Source organism: Salarias fasciatus, chromosome 16, assembly GCF_902148845.1.
Source record: "Salarias fasciatus chromosome 16, fSalaFa1.1, whole genome shotgun sequence".
Lineage (NCBI taxonomy): Eukaryota > Metazoa > Chordata > Actinopteri > Blenniiformes > Blenniidae > Salarias > Salarias fasciatus.
The window spans coordinates 33,765,898-33,791,532 of NC_043760.1; the positions used below are offsets into that span (position 1 = coordinate 33,765,898).

General features: G+C 52.1%; 1 protein-coding gene across 1 annotated transcript in view; it reads left to right on the forward strand.

The window, feature by feature from the left end:
• man1a2 (mannosidase, alpha, class 1A, member 2) overlaps positions 1 to 25,635 on the forward strand; it is a 136,291-nt gene that overhangs the window by 55,147 nt on the left and 55,509 nt on the right. Inside the window, exon 4 of the mRNA XM_030111875.1 lies at positions 11,620 to 11,716. Within this exon, the coding sequence (XP_029967735.1) occupies positions 11,620 to 11,716 (97 nt within the window). The remainder of the gene's footprint in view (positions 1 to 11,619; positions 11,717 to 25,635) is intronic.

Consider the following 25,635-nt stretch of genomic DNA (forward strand, 5'->3'; position numbering starts at 1 on the left):
TCCCTGAGCTGAGCCGTCCTCCCTCGCTGAGCCGTCCTCCCTGAGCTGAGCCGTCCTCCCTCGCTGAGCCGTCCTCCCTGAGCTGAGCCGTCCTCCCTCGCTGAGCCGTCCTCCCTCGCTGAGCCGTCCTCCCTGAGCTGAGCCGTCCTCCCTCGCTGAGCCGTCCTCCCTCGCTGAGCCGTCCTCCCTCGCTGAGCCGTCCTCCCTCGCTGAAGCCTCAGTGATGCTGATGGTTCCAGGTGGGCGGTCGTGGCCTTGGTTTGATCTGTGCTGCAGCTGGAATCCTCGATGCTCCGTGTTGCTCTGCGTTCGGATCCGTCCTCTCCGCCTGCCGGGTCTCTGGTCCAGCTTTTACTGACGGCAGCGGCGAGCCGGTCGGACGGGGCCGCTGCTCGGTGGTCCGTGAAGCCAGCCCGGCCTCTGGCTCTCTGAGCCTCGTATCGCCGGCCTCAGAACAGGAGCAGGCCCGTTCACTCCAACGCCGCCTTTGTCTCTAAATGCCCCCTTTGTTCCCGTCATAATCACCATTCAGAGAGAACGCTGTGCACATGGGATGAGGCGAGGGCAGCAGCTGTAAGGCTGCAGCACCCTCCCCTCCTCCTCCACACAGTGGACGGCCTGCCTTCCTCTGAGGGCTCTCTGTGGTCCTGTCAGGGCCAGGTCCCGGCACAGCGGTATTTTTGGAAACGGTCTTCAGGTAGTGGTTGTTGACGATGTGTTCCTGCAGTCCTCTCTCTTTTAGTTGGATTTCATTCAGAACGTTTGTGGCGGGACTGCCTGGATATTCAGAGAGGAAATGATTAACAGTAACATCGTCACCCCGAGCTTCAGGATGCTGTTAAACTTCTAGCGTTGGAAGCCCAGTGGGCCTGGCCCTCGGACGGCTCCTCCTCAGTGTTCTGAATGTAGAAGTGGAAACCAGAGGTGGCCGTGGGCTTTGGCTCTGGAGGACAGGAAGTCAGGTTCTCCAGCTTCCTTCAGGAGGCTGATTAAACTCACTCTTCCAGGCTCACTCCTCAGGGCCCATGTCTTCATATTACAGGGAACCTCCATCCTTTCATGAAGAAATCTTCTCCACTTTTCTAGCAAGCTCAAGCCTGTAGCAGGAAGTGAACTCGGTAAGAACGGTGAGCAGGCCAGACCAGAACTGGCTGGCTGGGTTCGCTGGAGCTGCTGCAGAGCGCTGCAGGTCGGCGGGGTCCGGCTTCGCTTTAAGAAGAGCACAAACTGTAGAGAAGAGGTGGACACACCCAGTCCACGTTCTTCTGTTTTGATCTACAATAATTGGCTGAATGAGGAATCGAGGTGGGTTTCTGCCAGTTGTTGAAGGAAGTGACTCTTCCTCCTGTTCAGCCCTCAGAGAAACTTCCAAAGTAACTGCAGTAACTTCAGTCTGACTACACTACTCTGACCCACACGCTTCAGGAGGAGCTCCCATGTTGGGTTGATATTTCCAACAGTAGAGTGAAAAGGCTCACTGCTTCTGTTGTAAGTTAAGTTATGAAATTCAATTCAGTGTTTTTTTGTTTTTGTCTTTCTGGACTGCAGCTAAGGATAAAAGGATTGATCGTTCAGTCGACTGTTCAAATGGTCACACAGTGTATTATAGTTTGAAACCTGAGAGAACAACCCTGAGTTTTCCTAATATAGTGACCCGGAGCCCTGCCAGCTCTGACTCGGTTCTGTGTCCCGAAAACTTCAGTTCAGAGTCCAGATCCTGACAGGGACCGACAGAGGGGAAACGCTCCGGGTGGGCTTTACTGTTTCCACAGGAAGCTTTTAAAAACAATGTCCACCGGAGAACCTGGAGAACACACTCTGAACATTAACTCTGGAGAACCTGGAGAACACACTCTGAACATTAACTCTGGAGAACCTGGAGAACACACTCTGAACATTAACTCTGGAGAACCTGGAGAACACACTCTGAACATTAACTCTGGAGAACACGGAGAACACACTCTGAACATTAACTCTGGAGAACACGGAGAACACACTCTGAACATTAACTCTGGAGAACACGGAGAACACACTCTGAACATTAACTCTGGAGAACACGGAGAACACACTCTGAACATTAACTCTGGAGAACACGGAGAACACACTCTGAACATTAACTCTGGAGAACACGGAGAACACACTCTGAACATTAACACTGGAGAACACACTCTGAACATTAACTCTGGAGAACACGGAGAACTATACACTCTGAAACTACCAAGTCCGGGGGGAAGTGGACCGGGACCAGGACCAGGACATTCTGGGGCAAAACATAGTTCTGATTCTTCCTCTACTGAGCCTGTGCAGAACTACTGTTTACTGCTGCCGTGGTGCTCATGAGCCGCAGCACTGCTTCAGAAAGGTTGTTGTACATTTAGAGACAGTGTCTTTTCACCAAGTTGCCTTTTCCATAACTCCCAGCAGCATGACAGTGTAAGCAGACCCCAGACACCTGGGATGTTTTGGGTTCCACCTGGAAACGGCCACAGTGAGCTGGACACCAGTCTGTAGACCCCATTCAGCCACAACCCAAACGCACGGCCAGCGGCACCGGTGGAGCAGCGCACTGCTTCCATATCGTGCCTTTCTGGACTCTGAATTCACTCAGCCCACTGGGCGGTGGGTCGCTCCAGACCTCCTCTCTGTTGAGCCGCTGGACTGTTACCGTTTACTCAGTGCTGTTACACTTTGTTTTCCCAAAGCTTGTAAAACATTGTACTTGTTTAAGGGATGGATGTGTGTTCTGTTCACCGCTTGAGTTTTAGCAGATGTAGAATTAATCCTGCTGTAATGGCTTTAAATACATACCTGACTGAAGGTACAGAATAGAAAGACTCCATGTTTCACCACTTCATCAGCTCTGCGCTCTTTGGCTAATGATGCCAGCTAAACATTAGTGGCCATTAAATGGCGTCTGCAGATAAAAAGCGCTTTAGGGCGATAAAGAACAGAAATGGATGGATGTGACTATTGGCGGTTCCACCGCTGCTCACCTGCCTCTCTGAAGTATCGTCTGCTGAGCTGCAGGAAGACGCTGGCGGCTGTGCTGCAGGCTGCATTCTCAGAAAGCACTGCTCCCAGCAGCCTTTGTTGTTAGAAGTGGGAATGAGACCGCCAAGCGCCTGGACACGTGCTGCTGCCAGCTCGCACGCCGTTTCCTGGAGTGTCCGTGGCTTTTTTATTCTGTGGACGGGAAACTCCCTCGTTTTCTCCACTGAAGGCCGCATAGGTGGCATCACACAGCGCGCACGGCTGGTGGCGCCCGGCAGCGCTGCTTATGTGGAAACCTCAGTAAGTCACATGTGATTGGCTCTGGAACCAGGAAGTATCAATCAATCAATCAATTTATTTTTGTATAGCCCAGTATCACAACAACAGTTGCCTCAGAGGGCTTCAAGATGTTACATTTGTCGGTAAAAGTAAAAACAGTGAATAAGCATAATGGTAATATGTCAATATTTACAGTAACGAGACAGAACGAAGCAACCACCGCCTTCGACCCTCACATCCGGCAAGAAAAAACTCCAAAAACCCAGTGGGAGAAGAAGAGATCTTGGGGAGAACCACAGTATGGAGGGATCCCTCTCCCAGGGAAGTAGTGATGTCTAGCTCCGCCCTCTGTTGTTCTAGCCGGGGACTCTCATTTTGAAAGATGAACTTTGACCCAGACGTTGCTGATGGAGACAGCTGAGTGTGTTTTACCTGTTCTCATGGTGAACGTCTGACTCGGTGCAGCGCTCACATGACGGAAGTAGAAGTTCAGACAAGGCTCTGCAGCTTTTACCATCAAGTGAGACATCAGTGATGTAATTGTTCTTTACACTCAGAAGCTCTGCTTTATGAACCACGGATGAAGCGAAGGACTTTCTGTGGTCCCTGCAGCTCAGCCGGTGGTTTACAGTCAGGTCTGAGTTGGTTCATGAAGAGGACTGGAGCCGATCACCAGCCACTGCAGCTCTCAGCACACTCCTCCTCTCTGTGGCAACACTTCCTCTGAGGCGTTCTCCTGAAGGCGAAAAGGAAAATAGCAAAGACAAGAAGATAAGAAGAATCCTTAACAGATCCGAGAAAATAGTGTGTCAGATCTCTCTGCAGTTCAGCCTCTAACCGCTCTGCTGGAAGCATCCAGACCTCCACAGAGTTTAGAAAAGAGCCGTCTCAGGAATTCAGCTGGGGCCTCAGTGTAAAAGTTACAAAAACAAACTTCATGTGAGGCTGAGGAATTGATTTAATCCATTCCTGGATCAGTCCACATTAAATAAAACTGTTATTTATCCGAGGTACCCAGAATTCAACTCAACATTCATCACTTCCTCTGCAGAGAGCTGGAGCAGTCTCAGGGTGGGACCAGCTCCTTTGAGAAACACCCAGAGTCCTGGGAAAAAGGCATCTTTTTGTATGCAATTTGTGGAAGCTGCTTTGGGTCTTCATTTTAGGCCCTTCACGTTGGCCTCTTTCAAGCCCGCACGTTCACCGTTTGAGAAGAACAGCGCTTTATTTTCATGACCCCAGCTGGGTTTCTGTTATCTGGTAATTACTGGACTTTGACCGGTAAAATCTGCCGAAGTCCGATATATTTTAACACCACCGGTCAAAATGTCCGGTGAAAAATCTTCCCTCCAAGCTCAGTTTTTATTTGAATATTCCCTCCAAGCAAAAATTGAATTCAAAAAGGCAGTTTCCATGTCATTTTATATATATATGAAAAAAAAAACAATAAAACCCCGAATTTTATCTTTTATGAATAGGCCTGGTCCATGTGGGAAAAAACTTTTTTTCAGGCGGAACTAAACTCGTAGCAGTGTTTCATTACTCCGACAAAGCGCGCAGCACAACAACAATACAGCGGGAGACACATGGAAACAGGCGAAACGTAAAGACTTTTTTAATAAACAAAATAGTTGAGAGGAGGAAGGGTCAGAGCTGGAGAGCCAGATGAGTCGCTGTCCAGGTGGATCCTGACCGTCATTACTGGGCAGCTGTCCGGGACGCCGCCGTCTGACTCCTCATCACTCATTGGGCACGTTTACATGGACCACGTATAAGCGGATTGTACGTGGAGCGGATTGTAAAATGTGTCATGTAAACGACCGAGTGGATCCGCTTCACTCGGAGCGGATTGTATTTTGGAGCTGATTGTATGAGGTGGTCTACGCCGATCGACAATCCGCTCCGTGTCCCTTATAAAAGAGTCTGACAGCGGAGCGGATTGAACTGGGGGAGTGTTTGTTCTGCGCATGCATGTAGTGACGTGTGACGTGCCAGTAAACGGGAAGCAGCACAGTCAAAAAACCAGCAGAGAACGCCACGGTGGTTGAAAAACACTTTTTTAGTAAAAAACCCCGACAGAAAAAAACATTGGAGAGGCGAGATGGAACCAAATCGCGCAATAGCGAGTTGTATAAAGAGCTCTATAGCAGAATACAAGCGATCGCCGTTGGTGTTATGGATTAACAGGTTCCCGTGTTAACGAATGACGGCGGAGGTCTGTGTAAACACAGGCTGATTACAGCAGCTGTTAAAGTAAGACTCACAAAAGACTTTAAACGTACACACTCACTGTAACTGTCGATAACTATGGAAGCCCATTTCTGCCACTTGAAAAAAAAAAACACCACACGGTAAGTCATAATTATGAGATAGTAAGTCGAAATTATGAGATACTAAGTCAAAATTATGAGATAACATCTGCGCATGCGCCCCATCACAACCGCTTCCTGTATGAAGATTGTATGAAGATTGAGTATTGAGTATCTGAATCTGAGTACTGAGTACTGAGGTCTGAGTACTATGGAGATCTGAGTACTAAACGTGAAAAATCTAAGCTACTGAGGGGCTGCTCCCGGAAACATCGAGTGGATGCGTCATTCGTGGTTTTTCAAAAGAAGCCAAAGCCCATTTATGTTCAGAACGTATTTATTTTACACGTAATTATATTATCCAGACCTTGTGTGTAAAACCAGAAACAGACAGCTCAAAGTGAGGCCACGAAACAGCGGTCAAAAAGTGTGTGGCTCCTCGGTAAGCTGTGTACCTGACAGGTAATAATCAGCACTCCTTTAAAAGTCATGCGTGACTCATGGTCTGGATGCGCCACCTACTGTGGAGACCAGGTACAACACGCTCTAATAAAGATGTGTCGTATTGGGCTGTGACCTGCCGACAGCAGTCTGTTGACAGTGACCACAGGTTTCCAGATGCAGTTGAAGTTACAACCTCAGCCATATTATGGTTTTATCCTTTCCAACTCAGAGCTGCTTCTTGCTTAAAATCCATTCCAGGGTGTGTTTGCTACTATAATACCACGTGAATCAGCAAGCACATCAAGTATTTCATTTATTTCAGCCATAAATCTCAATGTACAGACAGTCTACTTCTGTGTTCATTTGACAGCTCCCTGGCAGCTCACAGCGCCAAAGATCTTGTGTGGGAGGCGGCTGCACTGGAGCGCATGCGCAGATCCTATCTCATAATTTTGACTTACTATCTCATAATTATGACTTACTATCTCATAATTATGACTTACCGTGTGGTGTTTTTTTTTTTTTTAAGTGGCGGAAATGGGCTTCCATAGATAACCGACGTTCGCCACAACGACTACATTTTTCAATCATGTATTGGTCACAAGTTAACACGGGCACCAGTTAATTCGAAACATCGACACGCGGAGCAGAGCTCACACCGAGACGTGGCGCTTGGTGCAGCGGTGCTGCAGCCAGGGGAGCAGCTGCTCCTTCAGCAGGTATCATGGACTTTTGGGACATTATTTGAGCAGATATCAGCAGATAAAAACTCTCTGCTCGGCGCTGAGGACTGCTGCTGCGGAGCTAAAGACCTGCAAGTTCCTCGTGAGACTTGACGCATGTCACAAGACGCTGTATAATCCGCTTCACCCAGGGTCCTTGTAAACGAGGATTCATCGTGGATCACTTCATGAATACACTCCGTTTAATACGATTGTTTACAATCCGATTGAAAAAAACACCCATGTAAACTGGGCCAATGATGCACTGTTCAGGTTTTAGAATCAGCTGTTGTAAACAGTCCACTCAGGGTGTTACACAACTTTACTTTGAAGATAGAACAAATGTTTCGAGGACCAAATTATTTATGTTTTTAAATGTCTTTGTCACGTAGAGCGACAAAGTTTACATCGATTGAAAATACACCCCACTTATTAACAGGAAGAGATTTTTTTACAGATTTGCTTTGCAGGTGAGTAGACTTTATATACAATGGGGGAAATAAGTATTGAACGCATTAACTGTTTTGTCATTACATTTATTTCCAAAGATGCAATTCATGTGACATTTCTTCCAGACACTGGTATTAACTCAAATAATCCACACATGAAAAGAAATCACAACATTCAAATCCATAAATAGTGATTATGTGGAATTAAGTGCAATAACACAGGAAAAAAGTATTGAACACACTATCTGAGACTCGTTTAATACTTTGTGGAGAAGCCTTTGTTTGCAATGACTGCTTCCAGACGCTTGTTGTATGTATGAACTAATCGCCCACACTGCTCAGGTGTGATTTTTGCCCATTCCTCCGCACAGATTGTCTTCAAATCCTGAATATTCTCTGGTGCCCTCTGGTGAACCCTTATCTTTAGTTCTTTCCACAAATGTTCGATCGGATTTAAGTCAGGTGATTGACTGGGCCATTCTAACACATTGATTTTCTTTTTTTTAAACCATTCGAGAGTCAACTTTGCCGTGTGCTTCGGATCGTTGTCCTGTTGAAAGGTCCAGCCCCGTCTCATCTTCATCATCCTGGTGGATGGCAGGAGGTTCATCTCAAGAATTTGCCGATAGATGTTTCCATTCATTGCTCCTTCAATTATATGAAGTCTGCCAGTACCACGAGATGAGAAACAACCCCATGCCATGATGTTTCCACCACCAAACTTCACTGTTGGTATAGTGTTATTTGGGTGATGTGCAGTGCCATTTCTCCTCCAAACATGGTGTGTAGTATGACAGCCAAAAAGTTCAATTTTGGTCTCATCTGACCAGACAACATTCTCCCAGTATTCCACAGGCTTATCCAGATGCTGTTTAGCAAACTTTAGACGAGCTTCAACATGCCTTTTTTTGAGGAACGGAGTCTTGCGGGCTGAGCGTCCATAGAGGCCATGGCGGTGGAGTGCATTGCCTATCGTTTTCTCTGTAACACTTGTACCTGCTGCCTCCATGTCTTGCTGGAGTGCTTTCCGGGTGGTCCTTGGCTCTTTGAGAACTCTTCTGACCATCTTTCTGACTCCCTGGTCAGAAATCTTGCGAGGAGCTCCTGTGCGCGGCCTGTTGATGATAAGGTGATGCTTCTTCCACTTGCGGATAATGGCCCCAACGGTGCTTACTGGAATACTCAGATTCTTTGAGATAAGTCTGTAACCAGTTCCATTCTGATGCTGAGCAACAATCAGGCTGCGAAGGTCTTGAGAGAGCTCCTTGCTTTTACCCATCATGAGATGTGTCTTGTTTGACTACTTGGTGAAAAAACAACCTGTTTATAGGGCCATCAATTAGCACGAACCCAGCTGATGTTGGTTTGCACTTATAGGAAGTACAAAGACTAATTACTTTCAGGTGTGAGATGGTATGGTGCCTTTCCTTGACAAACTATACAGCTTTCCCATGGTGTGTTCAATACTTTTTTTCCTGTGTTATTGCACTTAATTCCACATAATCACTATTTATGGATTTGAATGTTGTGATTTCTTTTCATGTGTGGATTATTTGAGTTAATACCAGTGTCTGGAAGAAATGTCACATGAATTGCATCTTTGGAAATAAATGTAATGACAAAACAGTTAATGCGTTCAATACTTATTTCCCCCATTGTATATGTCCTGATCTTTGGGCAAATCTTTGAATAAATTCTCCGACCATTCTATTGAAATTTAGTCCACATGAAATTTGACAGGCGAGGGCGGCACCCTTTGAAAAGTATATATATATAGTGGACAACACTGCTGACGGGGACGCCGTACAGATTCATGTCAAAAATCCTGAACTGTCCCCTTCAACCCCTCTGATCCCTGCTCTTCGTGTCTCTCTTTATTTGGACTGAACTTACTGTGAATCCCAGATGAGAAAGTCTGAAAAAAGGACTTAGGAACCCCCAGAGCGGGCCGGCCCTCCTGGAACATCAGGCGTGTCTCTGTCCTCGCTGGCCAGCTTGTGACTGAGTCATTTGCGACGGGGTTGTGTTCTGATTGCGTATTGATTGAGCCGCTGGGGCCATGAGAACCGAATCTCCCCGTCCCCCTCCTCCCGGCTCCCGAGATGCTGCAGCACCAAGCTGGAGCTGTCAGATTAATCTCTGAATTTGGTAGTTTAATGTCCAATTAGTATTCCAAGGTCCTTTAAATAAACGGTTTGTCAACACGGCCGAGCAGCCCGCTCTGGAGGGCCTGTCCTTGACATATGGGCCAATCAAAATTTGATGAAGCTTCGAATCAACTCACATCGGAGGAAGTCTGCCAGCTCTTAAGTGTGGGTGTCGCGCCGTGTATTAATTAGATTTATAGTCCACCGCCTGTGCATGGAGTGCGTCATGGAGCGCCACGAGGCCGGGAGCACAGTGAAAGTCCTGGCCCTGGTCCTCATCGGCCTGGCCAGAGGGGGGCTGGCAGCGGGTCGGGATGCTGGGGAAGTGGCGCCGCTTCACAGGAGACACTCATGCTGGCTCCAGAGGCGTCTCCTGTCTCTTCTGATCTGAAAACGGCTCCTCTCGAGGTGAACGCCCCCCATGGCCACTCCCTCATGAGGGGGTGTTTGATCCAGAACCAGCTCAGAGAGGCTCCGCCTACAGTCACATGTTCAGCTGATATGGAGGGAATCTGGTGACCTCAACTTCTACGTCCCTTTTTAAAACGACCCAGCAGGCAGCCGACCAGAGCGCTGAGTGGATTTTTAGAACTGGATGGCAAATTTCAGTGTAATAGTGAATCAGGAGAGTATTTTAATCTAGGAACTGCCACATGACGACTCTTCCCCCCTGTGGTTTGGTTTGAACAGCATGGCGTGGAACCATTTGGTGTTGTGGGTGATGTGAGCGTGTTGAATGGCGTGCAGTGTGAGTGTCCTGCAGTGAGCGTCCGTCCCGTCACTGAGTCGGAGAGGCAGATCGGATCTCTGACGTAGATAAAGCAATATAGAGCGAGCAGTGAACGACGTGGTGAGGGTAAGTGACGGGATTCCGTCATTCCTCCCGGTAACGGCGGCGCTCGGTTGTATCGAGGATTTTCCATGGAGAGAGAAATCCAGTACAGTTAGTCCTTTTTGAAATGCTGTCATGCGTGTCTGCTCTACATTCACCGGCAGTTTTCTAATGTCTTAATAGTTAGAGGTATGAGATGTCAAGATGTCAGGTTTTGTGTAAAATATGCATTTATGGGGTGATTATTTATTGATTCCTTGAACTGGCCTTTTGTGCATATTGATGAGACTGAAAGAATTCGACACAGCAGACAAGGAAAAAGACATGAAGCGCCTGAACTCACGTTCCTGACACTTTAATGCAGTCCACCAGGTGATCAACCATCATTGTGTTTTCAGCGTGAGAGCGGTTTTCACTTTAATGTCTAAATATTCTCAGAAATAATCCAATAATCCAGCTCCTGTTGGAAATCAATAACTTGTGCAGCCCAGTGTTTACATTCAAAGAGCCTGACTGGGCATCAGCCTCACGTTTCCAGTGGTGGAAAAAATTGAAGTCTTCCACGGAACGGCCTCTTAATTTGAAAGTTGAGGAGTCATATTTGAAGAGTACACTGAAATCTTTCTCCTTTGCCTGATTTTCTCTGACACTTCATCCAGTACAGCGGTAACAGAGTCTCAGGAAACCGAGGCTCATTGCTGCGTCTGGCTCCAGACGGTCAGTGTTTAGGCTGCACTATATTAGAAAAACCTGGTGTGTCAACATTCAGGATTTTATTTACATGCCAGTGCCAGTGCAGAGAGGGAGGACAGTGGACCGGGGCTGGTTGGGTGACGTGCTGTGCTCTCTGAATGCAGGGAAACATCCAGTCCATCAAGGTTTGCTTCGTCTGTTGAACGCTTGACCTGATGGTCAGGGGGTCAGGCTGGAGTCTCTTTTGGGTTTGATTAATGTGAATGCAACACAATCTCCTCTAGCTCAGCTAAAAGAACTCCATCAGTCCAGTAAACATCCGGTGTCGCCATGGTAACGTGAGGCTCCAGCACTTGGGGAGTGTTTGTTCTGAAGCGGTGAAGGAACTCCGGCGTATCCAGTGTTTGTTTTGGTCCTCATCAGATGCGTGCACCGGGGCTTCAGTCATGTCATGGAAGTGGTTTTGGTGTTGTGTTTGGTGTGTGGATGTGTTGGTCTGTATTGCACAGTGTAGTGAGATAATCTGGATGAGAGAGACGGACTTCGCTAAAATGTCGTTCTGCACCTAAACTAACAGTGCCAAGTGAAACGATGACGCTCGGTTAAAGGGGTTAGCCCGTCGTGAGACAGGTTAGTTTCACCCTACTGATGATGCTTTGAATAGAGCCGTTTTCGCCACGCCGCTGTCTGTGGGCGGAGTCAGGACCCCTGTGGATCTGGGCTGCTCTAACCGGCTCTCTGCTGCCTTTCCAGATGATGAAGCACGCGTGGGACAGCTACCGGCAGTACGGCTGGGGCCACAACGAGCTGAAGCCCCTCGCCAAGAAGGGACATTCCACCAACATCTTTGGTAAGCCAGACACACACCCTGCCTCCCCCGCCCGCCGCCTGTGCTCACACCGCTGTAAATCACAGGCGGACGCATGCATGAATGCACACACACACTCTTCCCCTCTCACACTTATGTTCCCACACACGCCCACACAAAGGCACACGCAGCGTCTTTGCTGTCGTGGACAAGGTTATGTGGTAATGTCCCCAGCAGGAGACGGGTCATCCTGGAAGGTCCGTCTGCAGCAGAAACACGAGCTGTCCTGAACCCCGGGCTGGAAGCACACGTCAGGGGAGAAACATTCACCGGGCTGCTCCTCACTGTGTCAATCCAGGAAGTCGCTATTGAACTGATCCTGACCCAGTTATAATCACAGTCCTGCTCAGAACTGGCTAATTCAGGAAGCCTATGGTTCAGCGAGACGGCCTGCTTCTCAAAGGAGGGACGGGTGTCTGTTAGCAGGAGGGACGAGTGTCTGTTAGCAGTAGTAGGGTTGGACAGTAATTCAGTAACGATATAAACTGATGGACAGACGTGTGGAGCGACGGGAACAAACAGGATGTAGAAAAAGCTGGAAGGTAAAAGCAGTTGAGCTTTCTCTTCATGACAGCCGATCATGATACTAATCAATACTTCCTCCCAACCAATCACGAACGCAGACCTAGGCCTGCTCCGTCACCAAGCCCCGCCCCCTCAAACACAGCAGAGCAGGGTGTCTCAGCCGGGACAGGCGGAGGAAAGTGTCCTTGAAGGTTCCAGCCATTCAGCAGCCCTGGAGGCTCTGTTGGCTCCACCAGGGGGCAGACGCTCCGGCTGGGGGTGGAGCCCTGCTCCCTCCGCATAGCCCCACCCCGTCTGACGTGCACGGGCGCGTCCACGCGGAGCAGCGCATGTGGAGCGCACGTTGAGACAAGCGGTGGACAGTGTGTTTCCACACCGTGGCTCTGCTGAAGTGTCCATGAGCTAGGCACAATAGCAGAGTTGTTAATTGATGCATATGTATTGATTGGAACAGGTTGCTTTGCTTTGGGTGTGTTAGCGCTAGCGGCTAGCACTAGCAGCTAGCGGCGCCCCCAGGAGGATGAGTGAGGAACAAACCAAACCGTCAGAGCTGCTGGACTGGAGCCAGCGGATGTGTTCCTGTGGTGTTTGTTCACAAGGTGCATGATTTGTGTGTTCTTTATTAAACATAGGTAGCCAGGTAGCTGCACTTCTATTGTTGAATATTTTAATAATTATCAATAACCATCCCCATTGAGCGATACAATTTTTTTATTTATTTTTTTTTTCTGAATGTGTTTTTCTGTATCGTCAAGCCCTAACGGTGTGTTTCCACCGGACGTGTGTAGCGTGACTGCATTCACGCGACAAATGACACGGCGGCGCGCTGGACGCCCGAGTTTTATCGCTGGTGTGTGAATTCATTCGCGCGACGCGTCACGCTGGTACAACTATGCAACACAGAACATCCTGCAGAAACATCACAGCTCCTCATCACGTCTCCTGCAGCAGCAGTGGACAGGACTCTTCTGTCTGTCCCACAGTCCTGTGTGCACCCGGCTGTGTGTGTGTGTGTGTGTGTGTGTGTGTGTGTGTGTGTGTGTGTGTGTGTGTGTGTGTGTGTGTGTGTGTGTGTGTGTGTGTGTGTGTGTGCAAAAAAACCTCTGATAAAGCGGTCAATACGGTGTTTCAAATGAACTGGTGTCCTTGTTACCTGGTGACTGACTTCCTTTAGCACTTCCTGCTGCTGCTGCTGCAGCGGATGTTGAAATCAGACTCATTAAAGGTCTGAACGGCTTTTTGTCTGGTTGTTAACATCTATCAGCAACAAGGGACGTGAAAGAAACCCAGTCGCCAGTTAATAGGGAAACCAGTTCTTCCAAAACCCCGGCTCCTCTCCGGGTTCTGGACACTCCTCCTCCGCTAGCTAGCTGCTGCGTTCAGGTGACTGGAGCGAGCGGCGGAAAACTGAAACTCCGTCGTTCACATGAAGGCAGCGGAGACAGCTGGACTCAGGAGACACTCAGGAGACAACCAGGAGACACTCAGGAGACAACCAGGAGACACTCAGGAGACACCCAGGAGACACCCAGGAGACACACAGGAGACACCCAGGAGACACTCAGGAGACACTCTGGAGACACCCAGGAGACACCCAGGAGACACTCAGGAGACACTCAGGAGACACCCAGGAGACACCCAGGAGACACACAGGAGACACCCAGGAGACACTCAGGAGACACTCAGGAGACACTCAGGAGACACCCAGGAGACACTCAGGAGACACTCAGGAGACACCCAGGAGACACTCAGGAGACACCCAGGAGACACCCAGGAGACACTCAGGAGACACTCATGAGACACTCAGGAGACACTCAGGAGACACCCAGGAGACAGGTGAAGGAAGCGTGGACAGTTTGCACAAAGGAACGGCTCTCAGACAGCTGTGAACGGCTCTCGTCGTTCACTTAACAGAGTCGTTCAAACCAACGGCTCGTTCATTGAAGGTCACAGCACTACGAGCTGCGCCCGGACGGCCGGTTCCAGCGCTGCTTCAGGCTGACGCCGTTTCCACCAGAAGCGGTGAACAAATGAGATCGCACACGCCGCTCTCTCCAAGCCGCTCGCCGCTCACCTTGGGATCACGCCAACTCTCCTGCGTGGTCGGAGCCCTGCTGCCCTCCGTCAGCACGTCCGTGAAGACCTCCACGCTGATAGGCTGTCCTGGCGCGACTTCGCTTGAAAAGTTCAATTATTTCAACTCGAGCGACGAGCGTGGAGCGGTGAAGTGGCGGGTGGGGGGCTCCGGACGGCGAGCGGTGGGCGGGGCCGACTGGCAGTGCAAGTCGACGGGCGCGCGGATTTTTCGCTGGAAACGCTCGCCGTCCGCCGCCCGCCGCGTCATCACTCGCCGTCCGCCGCTCAAGGTTGAGTGACAATCGCGTCATTACATTGACTTTGTATGTGATCTCATTGCAACAAAAATGTTTGCGTCGCGTCCGGTGGAAACACACCGTAAGTAGGGATGAGTGTCTGTTAGGAGTAGAGACTAATGTCTGTTGGTTGGGAGGTAATTTCTCTGTCAGCCAAATGTACATGTCATTTGTTGGTCTAACACTATGAAGTCATATAAAATACAAAGTCATATAAATTCTCCATTTCCAGTTGAGTGTGACATGTTCCTCAGTCAGAGCGTCCGGAGCTGATAGTCCTGAGCCGCTGCTGGGTCCGTGGTGAGCAGTGTGTTCTGTCTCAGTGCAGGGAGTGGACTCCCTGAAGCCTTCAGTTTCCTCTCAGGTCAGGCTGGGCGTGGCTGGCTAGCTCCGCCCCCTGCTAATGGGTTTATTCATGAAATAAATGGGTTGAACTGAGTGTCACTCCTGGTGTGGAGCAGCCAGGTCGCTTTAACAGCCTCATCAGGATCCATTCATGAGTCTCTCTGCTCCGTGCCGAGCATGAAGTCTGAAGAGATGTGTTCTATAGTGTTCTGTTCTCAGTGGCTGCAGACATTAGAGAGAGAGAGAGAGAGAGACAGACGTTACACACACACAAAACAGTCAGTCAGACACAGTGAGGATGTAGGAAATGTCCATAAAGAGGTTGCTCTGTGTTCATTTATAGCTTTATGCTCGCTCATGTGACTGTTTCCTCTGGCAGCTGGACTCCTGTGTCCTTCCTTAATGTCTTTCTGTGTGTGTGTGTGTGTGCGTGTGTGCGTGTGTGCGTGTGCGTGTGTGTGTGCGTGTGTGTGTGTGTGTGTGTGTGTGTGTGTGTGTGTGTGTGTGTGTGCGTGCGTGCTGAGGCTTTGTGTTGAATTGGGATGTTCCGTCTGGTGAATTGTCCAGAGGCGCTGTTCTTCTTCCGTGAGCTGCTGCTAAAGGCAGATAGATGCTGTTTGTCGGCGTTTCCATTTGTTGGTGTGTGTGTGTGTGTAGCAGCTGACCTGCAGCGTGTCCTCTTGTGTTTGTGTGAGTGCTTTCCCTCCGGCCCCCTGCTGATCGTCTGGGTGTCGGCAGCTGATTAGAAACTGGTCCGAGGCGAGGAGTGGAGGATCACTCTGGAGCTGCTGGTGAGGAGTGTCCTGCCTGTCAGGCCAGGCCGTGAGGACCGGCGCTCCGACCGAGGACCGGCGCTCCGACCGAGGACCGGCGCTCCGACCGAGGACCGGCGCTCCGACCGAGGACCGGCGCTCCGACCGAGGACCGGCGCTCCGACCGAGGACCGGCGCTCCGACCGAGGACTGGCGCTCCGACCGAGCTACCGGCGCTCCCACCGAGGACCGGCGCTCCGACCGAGGACCGGCGCTCCGACCGAGGACCGGCGCTCCGACCGAGGACCGGCGCTCCGACCGAGGACTGGCGCTCCGACCGAGCTACCGGCGCTCCGACCGAGGACCGGCGCTCCGACCGAGGACCGGCGCTCCGACCGAGCTACCGGCGCTCCGACCGAGGACCGGCGCTCTGACCGAGCTACCGGCGCTCCGACCGAGGACCGGCGCTCCGACCGAGGACCGGCGCTCCGACAGAGGACCGGCGCTCCGACCGAGGACCGGCGCTCCGACCGAGGACCGGCGCTCCGACCGAGGACCGGCGCTCCGACCGAGGACCGGCGCTCCGACCGAGGACCGGCGCTCCGACCGAGGACCGGCGCTCCGACCGAGGACCGGCGCTCCGACCGAGGACCGGCGCTCTGACGGGGTCTGAAACAGGCTGACATGAGAGGGACTCGTACATGCCAGATGTCAGTGGGGTAAATTGTGAATAGATTAGATGGCTGTGTTCCAGTCAGAGTCTGTTTGAGTTTTGGTTCGACTCTTCTTGTATTTATCACTCTGATTGCCAGCATGGTGATTACTGTGAGAGCTCTTTGTCGCCTGATCGTATCTGGAAGTCGACACTGAAACAGCTCATCGACAAAGAAGACTCAGTTTCAGGTCTGGTCTGCACCTTTTCCATGTTTGAGTGGAGGTGTGGATCTGGTCAGACTGTGGTTCAGAGAGGGGCTGTCTGGCGGCTCGGGCAGAAGCCTCAGACCCATGATCAGACTGGGACACATCCCAGCTTCTGCTAGTGACCAGTGGGGGGCAGTAGTGTTTCTTTACTGCATGTAGTCTGCCAGAAACTGACAGGAAGGAGAAGGAACTCAGCAGCAGGCGTCTTCAGCAGCGGGTGGTGTGTGTTGTTTGGATAACTCAGCACAACACGGGGAGCGGCGGCGGCTGTGGCGGCAGGCGGTGGACCACAGCCGTGAGGATCCAGCCGTGCTTTGTCCTTTTAGTTTTCTTAAACGTAAAGAGGAACCCTCCTCTGGTCTGGTCACAGCCCTACAGTCCTGCTGCAGGACAGCGGTGGTGTCCTGCGTCTCCTCTCCGCCACAGGAAGTCAGTGCAGCCGCAGGAAGAGAAGCGGCGGCCACGTGGCGTCCGGCTCTCCCCGAGTGTCCAGGCAGCCTCTCACTGTGCCACGGGGCTCCTCAGGTTCTGCTCCTCTCAGTGGGAAACGAGCAGAGCTGATCTGGAGCGCAGACACTAACAGCCGTGGTCTTCAGTCGGTCAGCTCAGTCCGGACAGCGTGTAAAGGAGGCGAGGTTCAGAGCAGTGCCGTGCACACAGTGGCACACAGTCGGCTGCAGTGTGCCTTAAATCACTCCAACACACACACACACACACACACACACACACACACACACACACACACCCCGGAGTCCTGCAGAGCTTCAGTCGCAGCTGTGTGCTGCGTCCAGTCAGGCACAGCTACAGCTCAGACATGTCAAGACGCTGAGCATCAGCGGACATGAAGAAATAATCCTGTTTCAGCAAGAAGAGCCTCAGTGACATGTGACCAGGAGGGATGAAGGGAGAGGAAGCGTCCAGCAGACTGAGGACCGCCAGGAGGCCAGAGAACAGGCAGAACCTCACACAAGCGTCTGGTCATTCCGGGTGATTCCAGTGCATCACCAGCGTTCACAGCGATGGCGTCTTCCAGCCCACTTCATGGTGGGAGCGTCGCTTGTTGACCTTTAACCATCTACCGCGTGAACAGAACAGCACAACATCACCGTTTACTGAGCTGCATTCAGTTCAGACATTTTCACTAGAGGAGAGATGACTGAAGCCGTCAGTGTTTCTGGCGGTATGAACAGCTCGTCTCCACAGTTTAAAGCTTAGGTGTAGTTTCAGCTGCTGTGAAAGTCTCTTAAACACTGGTGTCAGCCGGTGAGCGTCACTCCAGCAACCAGACAGTCAGTCCTACTCGTCAGCAGAGTCTGGGCTTCTTCACGTAATGCAGGTGACACAGTTTGGCCTTGACTTTTTTTTACCAACCAATGTAACATCTTGAAGCCTCTGAGGCAACTGTGATTGTGATACTGGGATATCCAAAAATAAATTGATTGATTGGATTGATTGACTTCTAGCAACCAGACAGTTGGTTGGAATCCCTGCCGGGTGACTACTGTGTCCCAGAGAAACGCTCTTCAATCCCCAGCTCATCACGTGAGTCACCCTCCTCCTGGAAGCAGCCCAGAGGCCAAGGAGAGCAGAAGACGTTTGGATTTGACTCTTTTGGGGAGTAAAAAGTAGATTCCACTACTGTGAAGCCACAAAAACATGCATGTGGTTGTAATATGGTGTGATTTGTGTTGTTCTGTGTTTTAAGGATCGACCGATATGGCTTTTTTAGGGCCGATGCCGATTATTGGTACTTATGGAAACCGATATGTTGAACCGATACTCATTTGCAGTAAAAATGAACATTTTGGCGTCAAACTTTAGCTGTGGGTGGGACACTGTTCCACAGCCCAGAGGAGTGACTTAGTAGTGAAGTGACGAGTGAAGAGAGATGTGATGTGCTCAGTGGAAAACACTTCTACATTCTTTATACTCAGGCCTTTTGTTTTTGTTCAGTTTGTAATTTTGTGATTGCTTTATTATTATTATTATTATTACTATCTGATACATGTGAATATATTTATCACACATGCACACACACACACACACACACACACACACACACACACACACTCACAATAGTCATATCTCATCCATAACTTAACCAAAACTCCAATATTCAGCTATCTGTCGCTGCCGATGACAACTCTGTCCTTCATTTTCTTGTATTTGGTCCCCTGTATGTCCTGTGCTGTAGTAAGAAAAAAGTAAATAAAATAAACAATGGAGAATCCTGGTTGAACTAAAGTTGTAGCTACTGTAACGATAAAAAATACTTTAAAATCAATGTTATCACTAATCGATGCGCGTCCCCGTCGGGGACAGTCATTTTTCGGACGGCAGACTGTTTTCGGCATGGTAACCAGCTCTCGGCGTCCCGGCGAGCGGGCTGTCCGCCGGCGTCCGCCCGCTCCTCGCGTCAGACCGCTGTGCAGCCGCGCGCCGTGCTCTCCGGTCGGGAGACTGGAGGACAGACGGTGTGGTTCTGGTGACTGACGGGTCAGAGGTGGAGAATCTGCTGTTCCGTCTGAACTGGCTAGCTTAGCTACAAGCAAGCAGAAGTTGTTTGCTCATGTGATCACGTCACAATGCATTATGGGAACCGTAGTCAAGACTACGGACTGACAACCGAGTGGTCTTTATTACTGTATTTTCTGCAAAAAAGGCGCACCGAAATATAAGGCAGACCGTTGCGCCTTATAGTGCGGAAAATACGGTAAAAAAAATGTTTTTATCAGATATTGGTGGAAAAAAAGGCCGATGCTGATTATTAGAAAAATGCCCAATATCGGCCGATATTATCGTCCAGGCCGATAATCGGTCGATCCTTACTGTGTATTTTGTGACCGGATCCTAAACAATAGCCAGCTCTTCTCGAGTCGATGGAAATGATGAAGTTAGGACATGATGTCCCACGACCAGCCGGAGAGACCATGTGTCCTTATCCAGAGGACCCGCCTCCTCCATTATGAGATTACTCTGATCTGTTCACATGACACAAGCTGCTGGGCCCTTCTGACTGGAGGACATCTTTCATGTCTGCCTGGTCTTTTCTAGCCACTCACTGCGTCTTGTGTTTGGTATAAAGGCTCATCCAGGCCCCCTCAGGCCCCCTCAGACCCTCCTCAGACCCCCCTCAGGCCCCCTCAGGCCCCCTCAGGCCCCCTCAGGCCCCCTCAGACCCTCCTCAGACCCCCCTCAGGCCCCCTCAGGCCCCCTCAGGCCCCCCTCAGGCCTCCCTCAGATCCCCCTCAGGCCTCCTCAGGCCTCCTCAGGCCCCCCTCAGACCCCCCTCAGACCTCCCTCAGACCCCCCTCAGACCCCCCTCAGACCTCCCTCAGACCCCCCTCAGACCCCCCTCAGACCCCCCTCAGACCCCCCTCAGATCCCCCTCAGGCCTCCTCAGGCCCTCCTCAGACCCCCCTCAGGCCCCCTCAGGCCCCCTCAGGCCCCCTCAGACCCTCCTCAGACCCCCCTCAGGCCTCCTCAGGCCCTCCTCAGACCCCCCTCAGGCCCCCTCAGGCCCCCTCAGGCCCCCTCAGGCCCCCCTCAGGCCTCCTCAGGCCCCCTCAGACCCCCCTCAGACCTCCCTCAGACCCCCCTCAGACCCCCCTCAGACCTCCCTCAGACCCCCCTCAGACCCCCCTCAGACCTCCCTCAGACCCCCCTCAGGCCTCCTCAGGCCCCCCTCAGACCCCCCTCAGACCCCCCTCAGACCCCCCTCAGATCCCCCTCAGGCCTCCTCAGGCCCCCCTCAGGCCTCCTCAGACCCCCCTCAGACCTCCCTCAGGCCCCCCTCAGACCCCCCTCAGACCCCCCTCAGACCTCCCTCAGGCCCCCCTCAGGCCCCCCTCAGACCCCCCTCAGACCCCCCTCAGACCTCCCTCAGGCCCCCCTCAGACCTCCCTCAGACCCCCCTCAGACCCCCCTCAGACCCCCCTCAGACCTCCCTCAGACCCCCCTCAGACCTCCCTCAGACCCCCCTCAGACCTCCCTCAGGCCCCCCTCAGACTTCCCTCAGATCCCCCTCAGACCCCCTCAGGCCCCCCTCAGGCCCCCTCAGACCCCCCTCAGAGCTGGCATCGTCCAGAGCTTTTCATTTGTCTCTGCAGAGAATGAGACGAGGCACTGGCACACTAACCAGTGGCTGAACTCTAAAGGTGCAATCAGTAAGAACTTTAAAGGGGCTGTATCCTGCTTTTTTAGCTCGTCCAAACCCTAGAAATGGCATTAACATGGTAATAGTTTAATTTTGGCGCTAAGAAAAAGTCATTTTGTGTTAAATAAAAGATTTTCTGGGGCTAATTCTGAAACCCGGAAGAGAAAACGCTCTGTTTCACTGAAATCCCGCCTCTCCCCCTGTGGACTTTGACTGACAGCTACTTCAACCAATCAGAGCTTCAAAACAAATACGCTGGCTAGCTTTAGCTCTTTAGCTCTAGCTTCTCCACACGCAAAAACGTCTTTTCCTGTGAGAAACTCACCAAGCGGAGACCCTCCAGACCCTCCAGACCCTCCAGACCCTTCAGACCCTCCAGACCCTCCAGACCCTCCAGACCCTTCAGACCCTCCAGACCCTTCAGACCCTTCAGACCCTTCAGACCCTCCAGACCCTCCAGACCCTTCAGACCCTCCAGACCCTCCAGACCCTTCAGACCCTTCAGACCCTTCAGACCCTCCAGACCCTCCAGACCCTCCAGACTCTTCAGACCCTTCAGACCCTTCAGACCCTTCAGACCCTTCAGACCCTTCAGACCCTCCAGACCCTTCAGACCCTCCAGACCCTTCAGACCCTTCAGACCCTCCAGACCCTTCAGACCCTCCAGACCCTTCAGACCCTCCAGACCCTCCAGACCCTCCAGACTCTTCAGACCCTTCAGACCCTCCAGACCCTCCAGACCCTTCAGACCCTCCAGACCCTCCAGACCCTTCAGACCCTTCAGACCCTTCAGACCCTCCAGACCCTCCAGACCCTCCAGACCCTCCAGACCCTCCAGACCCTCCAGACTCTTCAGACCCTTCAGACCCTTCAGACCCTTCAGACCCTTCAGACCCTTCAGACCCTCCAGACCCTCCAGACCCTCCAGACCCTTCAGACCCTTCAGACTCTTGCTCTTGCTTGATTGTTGCTTTCAGACGATGGTCAAAGTTTATCCTCGAAATCGGAGTTACAAAAAGCAGCAACGCTGATTGCCGAGGGCCTGCGGGAGGGAGGGGGGCTCAGGGGAGCCATCTTCTCCGTGTGACGTCAACGTGGGAAACAGAGCGTTTTCACGGGTGTGGGAGGGGCTGCCTCTCTGAGCAGCAGGAACACCAGGAAAGCTTAAACACACAGGCACAAACGAAAAAAACGCTTTGGGGTGTTTTCAGTGAGTACAGAACTATATAACAAGGTTAAAACATACAAAAAGTGAATTTTGCATGATACAGTCCCTTTAACATTGAGATAAGTTAAATTGCTCTGATTTGTCGCCTGTCATTGACAAAATGCTTTCACCAGTGCAACACCCCTCTAAACTCACCCATCTGGAAGCTGTGTGAGACTCGGGGAACGTTATGTGACTCAGTGTTACACCAGAGCTGGCTCCTGGAATCTATATCTGCTATGTCTGTTTCACCAAGCCTGATAAGATGCAGCATGCTGCAGGGTTGATGCCAGGACGCTGTTCGGTGGTGTGAAACTGATGTCCCACAGAGAGTTGCTGCTCTTCATCATATAGACTGGCTCAGCGTCTGGCATTGTGGGAGTGAAGAGTGTATCCAGCAGACCAGGGAGTCGTGAATGTCTGAAGTATCATCTGTATATTCTGAGCTGACACCAACTCAGTCCTGAACATGACATGTAAATGCTGCGTTGGTGCTCTGTCCTGTCCTGTCCTGTCCTGTCCTGTCCTGTCCTCCCTGCCCTGCCCTGCCCTGCCCTGCCCTGCCCTGCCCTGTCCTGTCCTGTCCTGTCCTGTCCTGTCCTGTCCTGTCCTGTCCTGTCCTGTCCTCCCCTGTCCTGTCCTCCCTGCCCTGTCCTGCCCTGTCCTGCCCTGCCCTGTCCTGTCCTGTCCTGTCCTGTCCTCCCTGCCCTGTCCTGCCCTGTCCTGCCCTGTCCTGTCCTCCCTGTCCTGTCCTGTCCTGTCCTGTCCTCCCTGCCCTGTCCTGTCCTGTCCTGTCCTGTCCTGTCCCTCGTGTCTGCGGTCTCCGGCGATGTTTGTTGTGGTTTCCAGCTCGCTCCCTCCTGATGCTCTCGGGCCTCCTGTGGAGTCGTTAGAGGGGATACGCCCTGTGGCCAGTCCTGGGTGGTGAAGCCAGGAAGTTCCAGTGGTGTGAGGCTGAGTGTGTCACGCCGAGCGCCCACACACTGCGGAACGGCCGCGCCGCGCCACGCCGCGCCACAGGTCGCAGGTCGCAGGTCGCAGACGTTCTGCAGCCGTACTAGAGCGTCCACCTGATGCGGTACGGCTGCGTCTCCGCGCTCCGCCTTTTGACCAGACATGCGCTCAGCATGCGTGGGATCATGTTTCCATGACGATCTCCATGTAAACACGTTTGAACAGGCACTTTATATCGTTACAATTTACTTACCACTCACGCCAATAACTTCAGCCATTGTTGACCAAGCAGGTATCAGGGAGGCTCTCAGGACCCTGGACAGACCCTGGAGGGTTTCAGTCTTGGTGCTGAGCGTCACAGTGAGGTTTCAGACAGCCGGGCGGTGGGCCTGACGGTCAGCCGGCCCGGATTCTCTGGAGCTGATATCCAGCATGTCTAGGGGCTGTGGCTAATGAATCTGCTCAGGTGTGTTTATCCAAACGTCTCACATCAGGCATTGGTCTTCCTGTGAGATGAAACATCTCTGACTGTTTGGCGTGTCTTCAGCTGTCTTTACATGCAGGTTGACATGTCCACAGTCTCTGTCCACGTACCACATGTACGTCCACGGAGCTTCCAGCTTTGAGGGAAAAGTGGAAGACTCACTGTGTTTTAGTTTTCCAGACTTATGGATCCTCGATGCCTCCCTTTCAGGTGTGAATTCAGAATCCTGGGAGTTGGAGTATTCCTGTGTTTTAGACGGACAGCTGGGTGATTTCTGTCACTGGGAGTTCTGGGAGTCTTCCTGCCGCTGCCGCTTCTCATTCTGACGTTCCTACTCTGTCCAGAGTCCATCCGTGTGTAAGCCGTACCTCACTCCAGAGCAGCAAAGCAGAGCATCGCAGTGACGAAAAGCATTAGGTCCATTAGGTCCACAGCGCCCTGCATTCAGGTGGACCCCAGCAGACTGCACCGCCCCCTGCTGGACAGTTTAAACTCCCTCACCACGTCTCCACGCTCCCCAGCATCCTCATTCTGTTCCCAGCCAAGACCAGATGACTCCACACACACACACACACACACACACACACGCACACACACCTGAGCTCTCCATTATGTCCCGCTCTCTCTGAGCCGACAGTTTACAAGACGGGAGAATGGAGGCTGAATAATGGCGTCTCGTTTGCCCGCCTCGCGTGGATGTGTGGCGGAGAGCTCTGAAACCTGGCGGCTAATGAAACTGGCACAGGGGCCGGAGGGAAGGGGGGTCGGGTGGTGGTGGTGGTGTTGGGGGGGCGGTGGGGGGCGGGCAGAGAGGAGCTGTGTGGAAAGGTGATGGATGGAGGGAGGCTGTTGAAGAGCGGGGAGGAAGTTCAGCAGAGGTGGGGGAGCTGCGAATTCAATCCGAGAAAAAGCAGCAGCTTACATACATCTGTGTTAGAGGACAAGTGTGTGTATGTGTGTGTGTCCGTGTGTGTGTGTGTGTCCGTGTGTGTGTCCGTGTAATGGGGCTGTGGGGATAATTCCCTAAATAAATAACCGTCATCCCGGCCAATTGGTCTCCGATCAGCAGTGCCTGGCAACCAGCAGCTCGCCTCTCGGCGCTCCAGCCGGGCGTCTGGTGACGCGCTGGGCTGGCGAGGTGTGAAGCACGGCGGAGACTGGAAACGATCTGAGGGGCAGAAGACTCAGTGCAGGTCCGGGCTGATGCATGAATGGACCGCTAACGCCTTTTTCCTGATGAGCGCTGAGCTCCCAGTGGAATCCCGAGGAGTGAGGGGTGAGGACACCATGCTGGATGTGGGGGGGCACCACAGCTGGCAGAGTCAGCTGTGAGCCAGCTGGGGGTGGTTATAGTGGACCGATGTGTGTGAACTTCATACATGAAAGAGTTCAGCTCAGGCAGACGACGCTCATCCTGTAAATCTCCAGTGAAAACCAGAAGGCCCTGTTTCAGCGGTCATGTTCTGTTCTCAGTGGCGCTGTTGTCGTGTAAACGGGGCTGGAAGCCCGTGGAACAGCTGAGTGCTCGTGCAGTGGTCTGGTGCCTTTGGCTCATGCGGTGGTCTGGTGTCTTTGGCTCATGCAGTGGTCTGGTGCCTTTGGCCGGTGTGGTGGTCTGGTGCCTTTGGCTCATGCGGTGGTCTGGTGCCTTTGGCCGGTGTGGTGGTCTGGTGCCTTTGGCCGGTGTGGTGGTCTGGTGTCTTTGGCCGGTGTGGTGGTCTGGTGTCTTTGGCCGGTGTGGTGGTCTGGTGCCTTTGGCTCATGTGGTGGTCTGGTGTCTTTGGCCGGTGCGGTGGTCTGGTGTCTTTGGCTCATGCGGTGGTCTGGTGCCTTTGGCCGGTGTGGTGGTCTGGTGCCTTTGGCCGGTGTGGTGGTCTGGTGTCTTTGGCCGGTGTGGTGGTCTGGTGTCTTTGGCCGGTGTGGTGGTCTGGTGCCTTTGGCCGGTGTGGTGGTCTGGTGTCTTTGGCCGGTGTGGTGGTCTGGTGCCTTTGGCTCATGTGGTGGTCTGGTGTCTTTGGCCGGTGCGGTGGTCTGGTGTCTTTGGCTCATGCGGTGGTCTGGTGCCTTTGGCCGGTGCGGTGGTCTGGTGTCTTTGGCCGGTGCGGTGGTCTGGTGTCTTTGGCTCATGCGGTGGTCTGGTGTCTTTGGCCGGTGTGGTGGTCTGGTGCCTTTGGCTCATGCGGTG